Source organism: Mus musculus, chromosome 2 (genome assembly GCF_000001635.26).
Source record: "Mus musculus strain C57BL/6J chromosome 2, GRCm38.p6 C57BL/6J".
NCBI classification, from domain to species: Eukaryota; Metazoa; Chordata; class Mammalia; order Rodentia; family Muridae; genus Mus; species Mus musculus.
In genome coordinates, this window is record NC_000068.7 from 89,825,616 (window position 1) to 89,836,256 (window position 10,641).

At 38.2% G+C, this 10,641-nt stretch overlaps 1 protein-coding gene across 1 annotated transcript; it reads right to left on the reverse strand.

Annotated features, from left to right (window-relative positions):
* Positions 1–9,407: 9,407 nt before the first annotated feature.
* On the reverse strand, positions 9,408–10,328 carry Olfr1256 (olfactory receptor 1256). The gene has a single exon (NM_146983.1). The coding sequence runs from the start codon at positions 10,326–10,328 to the stop codon at positions 9,408–9,410; it is 921 nt and encodes a 306-aa protein (NP_667194.1).
* Positions 10,329–10,641: the final 313 nt, after the last annotated feature.

Consider the following 10,641-nt stretch of genomic DNA (forward strand, 5'->3'; position numbering starts at 1 on the left):
AAGCTGTCTGCAGATATGTCCCAGATATTCAATTCAGCTGCTAATTAGCAAAGATCAAACACAAGGCCTGGCTACCAGGTATATGGGGGGAGGGAAGGTTTTGAGAATTGATAGAAAACACTCTCCAGTAACTCCTGGTTAACTCAGCTGGCTGATAAGGATTTTGAGCTGTCTTCATCATTGGTATCATGATGATGCCTTTAATCCCAGAACTTGGGAGGCAGAGGCAGGCAGATTTCTGAGTTCGAGGCCAGCCTGGTCTACAGAGTGAGTTCCAGGACAGCCAGGGCTATACAGAGAAACCCTGTCTCAAAAAAAAAATTCAATAGATGTAAAGGCAAAGAATAATCTATAAGTAACAAATTATATAAGTAACAAAATATATATAAGTAATATATATAAGTAATTATATAAGTAACAAATTGTTTTTCAATAGCTCTTTCTACTTGTTTTAAGGCCAGCAATCATTCTGAAGATCTAGGGAAGGTAGGATCAGCATCCCCTTTAAGAATATCAAATAAGGGCTTCAGCTCTCCTGTAGTAAGTTTTAAATAGGGACAAAGCCAGTTGATATCACCTAACAGTTTTTGAAAATCATTTAAAGTTTTCAAACTGTCCCTATGGATAATTATCTTCTGGGGATAAACAGCTTGATCTGTAAATCTAAAGCCTAAATAATTTTAAGGATCCTGAGTCTGTACCTTTTCTAGAGCTATTTGTAGTCCTTTATCAGCTAATGCCTGTTGTAAATCTCTATAACATAAAATCAAGTCCTGAGAATCATTTCCTGCTAACAAGACATCATCTGTGCAATGTATGATGTATATCATTGGGCATTGCTGTCTTATAGGCTGAATGGCTTGTGCCACAAATTTTTGACATAAGGTAGAACTATTAGCCATGCCCTGAGGAAGAGGTGTCCTTTGATATCTTTTCATAGGTTCCTTAAAATTAATAGAAGGAACACTGAAAGCAAATCTTTCACAATCCTGTGTAGGCTACCCCAGCCTGAAGCAGACTTGTGCAGACCTTGTTGTCACTGAGGTGGGGTCACCTGCAGTGCAGCTTTCTGACTTGGCTGGCTTCTTTTGTTTGGGTCAACTGCTCTGCTCTTCTCCAAGATCCTGCTGCCTGCTGAGACACCTTTGAAACAATCCATGTCTAGCTGTCGACAGGCACCAAGGATGGACTGGTGGGGGTGGGGGGGAAGGGCCTTCCCCCTCTTAAGCACAGTCTCTTAGTAAACTCAAGGGCCTTGACCAGAGAAAATTTGTCTTGGCTTCATTTTCTCGCTGTCTAGTCTCTCTTTCAGCCCCAGCCTGCCTTCTAGGACTATCCGGTTCATGTAGGTCTCATGCAGCTTACAACTACAATCCTGGGGTGCAAAGGAATAGTAAAGAAACAATCTATCAAATCTACTACTATTTTGTAATATCCTTTAGGAATGGCTACTGTAGATGGAAGCCCAGGTTGTAAAGCTCCCATAGGTATCATGGTTTCACTGACCTTTCTTAGATCTTGTAGCAATCTCCATTTACCAGATTTTTTTCTTGATAACAAATATTGGAGTATTCCATGGTGACTGAGATTCTCTTATATGCCCTGCCTCTAGTTGCTCCTGCACAAGCGAAGAGGTGGCTGCTATTTTTTCTTTAGATAAAGGCCACTGATCAACCCACACTGGAATATGATTAAATCACTGAATTTTATCAGCCTGGGATGCAGGCAAGATAGTGGCCATTACAGAAAATACCCCAAGCCTCTAGTGTTAGAGTGGGGCTTAGGCTTTTCAAATGTCTTAAAGCCTGCCTTTTCTTTCCTAGCCCTGACCAGGCAAAAATCCTTGTCTTAACATCTCTTTTCTCACTACTTCATTAGTACTACACATTATAAAACCCATCTGTGACAAGAGATCTCTTCCCCAGAGGGTAATAGGCAAATGTGGCATGACATAGGGTTGAATTTGTCCTGAATTGCCTTCCTCATCTCTCTAGGTTAGAAGTTTAGAACTTTAGCATAACCAATCTCTTGAAGGTGAGGGAGAGTATCATGTAAAGGCCAAGTTGAAGGCTAATCTTGTCCTCTAATAATTATTACATTAGTCCCAGTATATATTAATCCTTCAAAACTTTTTCCTTCAACTATTAATTTAAGTTTAGGTCTCTTATTAGTAATAGATTGAACCCAGTACACACCTGAGTACACATCCTCTCTTACTCTTATAGAATCTGGAAGGTAGTAGATGCAAGGGAACTAAAAAGAGTTGCGCGATTCTTTTGTCAGCAGGTACAGTTATAATGCCATGGGGGAAAGCAGCCATTATCTTAATTTCTCCCTCATAATCATTATCTATAACACCTGGATAAATCTGTAATCCTTTAATTTTAATGCTGCTTCTGCCTAGAAGAAATCCCCAGGTCCCTGGAGACAAGGGGCCAAAAACTCCTGTAGGCAGGGTTTAAACTCCCATTTCTGGGGTCAATACTGCATGGGTGGTATACTTAAGGTCTAATCCTGCACTTCCTGGGGTTGCTCTGATAAGTTCAGAAATGGATTTCCCTGGCTTGGCAGCAGCTTCATGGCCCCATAAACTGCTTGCTATGGATGTCTGGGGGCCTGAGGCCAGCACATCTGACACAGGATGGCCCTGAATATCTGTTTTAGATCTACATTCCCTGACCTAGTGATTACCCTTTTTATATTGAGGACAAATTCCTGGGGCACAATCTGATTGTCTGCTCATGCCCTTTTTCCTGGGACAATTATTTTTAAAACAACCCAAACCTCCACATTTAAAACATCCTTTATTCCATCATTTCTGTGAAAACATTGCTTGCACAGTGGTCCCTTGTAAGGCAGCAGCCATAGCCAGACCCTGATTGTATGAGGGTCCAATTTCTGCACAAAGACGAATATATCCTGATAAGTCTGTCTGTGCTTTGTGTCAATGGCTGTGCAGCAAGCTGCATTAGCATTCTTATAAGCCAATTGTGTAACAAAAGGAATTCCTGCTTGAGGGTCTCCAAAAATTCTACTAGCTGCTTTTAGCAGCCTATCCACAAATCCTGAAACAGTTCATCAGGAGCTTGTTTGATACCAGATAAATTCCCACTAAAAGCCCCTGTAGTCAGTAATTGATTACAAGCATGACGGGCAGCCATTGCAATCTGTGAGTATACTCCTACAAGTAGCCCTATCTGATTAGCATTACCTTCATATTGACCTAGAGGCATATTAATATCCCAATCTGTGTTACCTGCCTGAGCATTCATTGTAGCAGTTCTCTTACTAGCTTCACACCATTCAGAACTCCAATGTAAGTAATCTCCTCCTTACAACGTAGCCTTACATACAGTCTTCCAATCTCCCTTTCCCATAAGCCTGATTCACAGCTCTTTCTAGCAGCAATTGGCATATCTCAGAATCTTTGCACTTTCCTGCACTTGATACATTCTTTTGCTCCTTAAACAAACAAACAAACAAACAAACAAAGATAAAATGCCAGGCAGTGGTGGTGCATGCCTTTAATCCCAGCACTTGGGAGGCAGAGGTAGGTGGATTTCTGAGTTCGAGGCCAGTCTGGTCTACAGAGTGAGTTCCAGGACAGCCAGGGCTACACAGAGAGACCCTGTCTCGAAAAACAAAACAAAACAAAACAAACATTCTTTAGCTCCTGAAGCTCATTAGTCAATTTCTGCAGCTTAATTTCCAACTCTAATTTATGTACTTGCATAACCATCTGGGCAGCATCTCCTGCAGTAAAGGCCATAGGCAAAGCAAAAAGTGAGCAAGGAGGCCAATTCTCCGCAAAATATTTGGCAGACCTTTTTTTCTAAATGAGCTTTTTCCTCTGAAGCTAGCTCATCATTAGTATCTCTGTACTTTTCTAGTTTAGAGTTGAGAGAGCCTTTTTCTAGGGAAGCCCTCACTGACAGGCATTCTTACTAAAGTCCTTCAAGCTCTCCCTGGGTGCTAGCTAAGGCCTTCAAGTTCTTTTCATCAAAAGCATCTTTTTTATAAGCACCCAGAGGCAGAGGGTAATAGAATCTGCCTGAGTGGTTCTCAGAACTTCTCCATTTTTCCCCCCAGGTTTCATTATCCAAAGTTCTTTCTTCTTGAAACCATGGGCAGCACGAATCCATCTGATATAACAATTGTTCTTTAAACCCTGCCCCTCTTGCCTGAAGCAGCTCTTGGAGACTACAGACTAATGTCTGTTTAGAATTCCCCTGTTCCATCTATGCTGTCACACCCCTGGGTGAGATCAGCATCAGGTCAACACTGTCCCACACTAGCCTATATCCTTTTATACTCCAACAACAGTCTTTAAAAGATGAAATTTATGGCTAGTGCTAACATTAATGCTGTATATTGCTTACCATGCAGAATACCATAACTTCTTCTATTTTCTGTGGGGCTCCACCAAACACAGTGTTCCTCAGTTGATCCCCCCAGGCCCCTGTTTTCAGTTCCCATATTCAAGCAACACCTGTAGCTGTCCAGTAGTCCCTGAGTACTGGGTACCTGAAAGGGAGGATGGGAATTGAAAAGGACAGGCTGGCAAGAGAAGGATGAAGCCAAGACAAAGATTTCTGATCAAGGCTTAAAATTTAATTTTCAGCTCTGAGTTTATATAGGAGAAAACCCAAAGACCCATCCTTTGTTTCAGCTGGACTGAGTTGCAAAGCAAGCTCAGTAGGCAATCAACTCCTCACAGCTCTGGTAGGGAAGTGCAAATTCAGTGAGGCCAGGCTTAGACTCCAGCCTGGTTGTAAAACCTTTGGAGGTTTGTTTAGCCTATTCAAGGCTGGGGAAAGGGCACACTGCACATATATTTTCTAGTACTACAGCCTCTTGTGGGAGTGATAGCTTTATCATTATATAATGTTCCTCTGTTTTTTCTCCTTACAATTTTGTTTTCAAATATGTTGTATCTGAAATAAATATAAGTCTGTGTGTTTCTCATTTCCATTAATGTGTATGTATTTCCTTGTTTCACTGATCTGTCTTTTAAATATGCATACCTTTTAGCCTGTAAACAATGGAAAAAGGTGAAGGTGTGTATTAAGATAATGAGAGGCTGGCACTAATCAAACCACCTCTATTAATACCAAGCAGCAGTTCTCTGGTCCTATTTCCCTTGGGCTTACATTTGCAGACTTTAAATGACTAATGTCATAAATAGTCCTACTTACAGCTGGCCACACTTTGTCCCACTGAAAGCCTGAGTGATAATTAGAAGTTAATAAACTGTATCTTCAAAGCATGCTTATGTTTCACAGAAAACATTATATTCTTAAAACTGTTTTGTCATTTAAGAGAAAGAATTGATTTTCATATAATATGACTATATAGATTTTAAACTCAAAGAAGTATATGTTTAATCATGAAACACTAAAACTGTGCTTCATTTTCCCAGGGTCAATTTTTAAATGTTGCTTCTATTTTTGAAATTACAATAGAATTATGTCGTTTTGCCCTTCTCTTTCCTCCCTCCAAACTCTCCAATATATCCTTCCTTGTTCTCTTTCAAATTCATGACATCTCTTTAAATTAATTGGTGGTGGTGGTTGTAGGGTGTGTATGTGAGGGGTTCTGGGGTTGCATGTGTGTTTGTGTATTGTTCATTCCACATATTTTTCATATATATGTTTTCTGGGCAGACCAATTGGTGTGCTCTTCCCTGGGAAAGACTATTTCTCTCCCGTTTAGCACTCCTTAATTTCCTATAGTTCTTTGTGTAAGGTTAAGGGCTTGAGTATTTTCCTAGTTTGCTACAAGACTGTGTTTCCTAGTAAATTCCAAGGCTACTCATATAGCTGTCTCTTGTTAGACTATGTCAGGGCCTAGCAAACACAGAAGTGGATGCTCACAGTCAGCTATTGGATGGATCACAGGGCCCCCAGTGGAGGAGCTAGAGAAAGTAACCAAGGAGCTAAAGGGATCTGCAACCCTATAGGTGGAGCAACAATATGAACTACACAGTACCCCCCACAGCTCATATCTCTAGCTGCATATGTATCAGAAGTGGAAAGAGAGGCCCATTGGTCGTGCAAACTTTATCTGCCTCAGTACAGGGGAATGCCAGGGCCAAGAAGTGGGAGGGGGGAGGGGGAGCGGGTGGGGGACTTTTGGGATAGCATTGGAAATGTAATGAAATAAATACCTAATAAAATAGAATTTTAATGCTATAAGTCTCCTACACCGTAATAAATTAAAGTTTGCTCTGAGTAAGGAGAAGCACTGGCATGGTGAATGTCTCCAAGTCCATACTCTGACTGGCATTTCTACCTGTGTGTTTCAGCTCACTACAAACCAGCTGCATGGCCTGATGTTTCATGCTAGAGGAATCTGCTAGAAACTTTTGGAGACAAGTATCAGTTAAAGGTAAAAAGCAAAATGAGGCCCCATCTGCTTCAATATAGGTAGACTGTGACCTATTAAATTTTTATTACTCAGAATTTTCAAGTAAATATGGCTACACATACCAACCTTTTCTGAGAAACTGTCTCTGAACCATTTCTTCATCAACAAATAGTATAAACTACAAAGTATTCTGCAGGGTCTACCACTTGAGATTTACAGAGGCTCCAAAAGAGACAGTGGTACTAAATCTCAATAGCTCCAGCAGAAGTGCTTTGTGGGTAAGGTCAAAGTTCTGAATGACAGAAGCACAATGAAGGGAATAAGAAAACACCACCATCACCAAAGGATAAAATTTAGCCTCACAAGCAAACAACAGTCAATGCCTCCTAATATGGTACCTGAGTAAACTTCAGCCTCTGTTGTTAGATATTCCTGCTATAGGCAAAATTGAACTGAACTTAGGGAACAGGAGACAAACATGATTTGGAATACACATACACAGTGTGTTCTATAAAATAATTGGTTCATAGTATACACAGATATCCACCTGATAAAATTCAAAGAGATTCAGAAATGGCTTTATATAATGGAATGCATGCTATGCTGTGCACACAGTCGGAGGCAGTGTGACAAGTTGTTGGCTTCCCTTTAGCTACAAGAAGAACTTTATTAGCACCATTGGTGAAAGGGCAATAAGCTGTGTGGCTTCTTTTAATGTTATTTCTCTTTTTAATTGTTTTATTTATTTATTGTTTCTACATGTATTCCATGTACAAGTACACGAAAAGAAGATAACAAAAAGCAAATATGCAAAATGTGACTCTGTAGGGAGCCAGAGTAAAGCTATCCAAAAATAATTTTTACATTGCATGTGATTCTGAATAATACTTAAAATATTTATACTTAAAATACTTTCAAATTTTTGTCACATTAATGCATTTATTTACTTATTTATTAGGTTGTTTATGTATTGATTTATATGTATGTTCATGTGCTTAGGTGCCATGGTGAATGTGTGGAGGACAGGAGGATAGGAACCTGTGACAGTTCTCTCTTTCTATTATGTGAGTCTCAGGGATTTAGTTGAAGTCCATTGGTCTTTGTGGCAGGTGCCTTTATTTTCTGAACCATCTCTCTGGCACTTAAAATTATCTCTTTAAATGAATTAAGTATTTAAAACATAAGCATATAAGCACAGGAAAAATTAAATATGTATTTCCACAAACACAATAAATAAATGTAATTAATTTTAATGGAATAGCCTTGATATGACCTAAATAGCTTACCATTGCATCATTTTTCTTATTAAAGTTCTCTTCATAGAAAATGGGAACCCAGCGTAGTATACTGCATTGTGTCATTAGTACATATGTATAAATGAGGCAATTTCCTCAATTTAGGAAAGTAGGTAAGAAATCCTAGCCAACTTCCCCTTGTAATCATACCTACAATATGTGAACAGAGACTGGACTTTGGCAATTCAGCTTTTGGCATGGGTTTTTTTTTTCTCAACATAAACAACTTGAGGGGGGTTCTGAACTTTTATAAAGGGTGTTTTACATGTAAAAAGTGAGTTAAAAATATCATATAACTCATGAGGTCGATGTTCTAAATAAATAACCAAACACAAATACTATGTTTAACATGATTCCTAGAAAATGACATGCATTTTATAAATGTTAGGTATGGCTGATATACATAAATCTTTAAAGAAAATATCAACAATTCTACTCAATATGGTGTCAGAAAATATGATGTTTGAAAAATTGGAATTAATTGCTTCTATAAAGCAGTCTATGAAATGATTTACTTAATCTATCACTCTCAATGATCTAACAGGGATCTTATGTTCTAAAGAGAAAACAGACAATAAAAGCAGTCCAAGTGAACTAGTCAGTGGTTTTGCCACCAAAAATATAATACTATGTATAGCCGACAGATTTAAAGCCACATAAAATAATTTTAAACTTTTATTATGTGCATGTACACATTTGCTTATTTACTTATTTATTTGTTTGTTTGTTTATCTATTTGTTTGTATGTATGTGCATATGCTTTGGTGCCATGGTACACCTAAGGGTAAACTGTTAAAGGGGTGATCAGTTCATGTTCAGTATATAAAACGTATCACTACAAAGCTAACTAACAAATCCATCCTTTTACATGATTAAGTTTCTTAATTTTGTTGTTATCTGAACATCTAAGATCTTCCCTATTACAAAATTTTAAGTATGCAGTACATATAGTTATATATGCCATGGTATACATTAGACTCTGGAAATTATTCGTCTGTCATAATAAATCTCCACATTCCCAACATTTTCTGTTTACTCAGCGCATAACATCCATCATTCTGTCTCTGCTCCTGTAAGCATGACTGTTTTGTATTCCATATATAAATTGCTTTGTGTATTATTTGTCTTCCTTTTTATGACTTATATTACTTAGTGAGTGTCCTCCAGGATCATCCTCTTCATGAATGATGAGAGTTCTCACTTAAGGACTTTTAAAGCACAGTTCAGCCTTAGAATCTGAGAGTGGTGGTATTCGGGTGAGGGAGAGGGCCACTGATTCTATATTTTTACCAATTTTATGGGTTCTATCTCTACTATTTTTTCTATTGTTTTTATTTTACAAAATTACGACACTCAAAATTCTACATACAATGTAAATGAAATATTGGCAAGAGTCTAAAACTATTTAAATATTTAACTACTATAAAACAAATCAACATAAAAATAAAATAAAATATGGTCATGTAACTATAAATACAGATAAAATCAGTGCAATCGATAAAGATTTCATTCATTAATTCATTACATCCCATTCATTGCCTGTCCAGGTATAGTGATAAACAAGATATTACAGAAGTTATATTATGGCATTGAAATTTATTAGTAGTTCAACCACTGATTTTAGTTGTATTTTTAAGAAATGTTTTTAAAATAAGAGAAGATAACATCACAATTTAGAAGATATGAATCATAAGGAGATAACATCACAATCAGATGACTTCATTTACTATAGAAGACTCACTTGTGTCATGAAATAATTTTCCTTCTCCACAGCTTCTTCATAGCATTTGTCATCTCTGAGTTTCTCAGAGTATATATCAAGGGGTTCATCATGGGGGTAATGACTGTATAAAACACACTCAACATTTTGTCAATGGGGAAAGTCTTAGCAGGTCGTGCATACATGAAAATACAGGGAACAAAGAATGAAACAACTACAGTGATGTGGGAGCCACAGGTAGAGAGAGCTTTCCACCTCCCTTCCTGATTAAGGTTCTTTAGAGAGTACAGGATGACACCATAAGAGATGAGCAGGAGTATAAACACAACCGTGCAGATCAGCCCTCCATTGGCCATCACTAAGAGGCCAATGACATAGGTGTCAATACAAACAAGTTTCAGTAAGGGGTACATGTCACACATAAAATGATCAATGATATTAGGACCACAGAATGGAAGTCCATAAATAGTACTGAGCTGAATTACTGAGTGCAAAAATCCTCCGATCCAAGATAATATCAACAGCACAACACAAACCCATTGCTTCATGATAGTTGAATAGTGCAAGGGCTTACAGATGGCCACATAACGATCATAGGCCATCACCAGCAGAAGAAAAACCTCTGATCCACCAAAAAAGTGTTCTGTGAATAGCTGAGTCATACAAAATTTAAAGGATATTGTATTTTGACCAAAGAACAAATCTGAAATCAACTTGGGAGAAATGGCTGAAGAATAAATGATATCCACAAATGACAAGCTAGCAAGAAAGAAATACATTGGTGAGCCCAGGCTGTTACTGGTAGTTACAGTCATAACAATGAGCAGATTTCCCACCATAGTCAAAACATAGGAGAGCAAAAAAAGAACGAAAAGTCCTTTCTGCACCTTTGGATTCTCTGAGAGGCCCAAGAGGACAAAGTAGGTTACATTGTTCCTTGGTTCCATTTATTCTTTCACTGATTCTGATTTCAGATGTGAAAAGACATTACCTACAAAACAAAGAAAATGTCCTCAGAGCATTATGATATCAGTGCTTCTTTATTCAACTGTTTAAATATACAAATAGAGAGAGGGAGAGAAAGAAAGAGACAAAGGTGGAGATGGAAGGAGGAAGGGAAAAGGAAAAAGAAAGAGACAGAGAGACATACAGACAGACAGAAGACAGACAGAGAGGTCCCTGTTATAAATATGCGAGTTTCCAAGTCATTTAAGGCAAGGTTCCATACCCTAAGTAATTTGATGCATAGTGGTGAGGTCA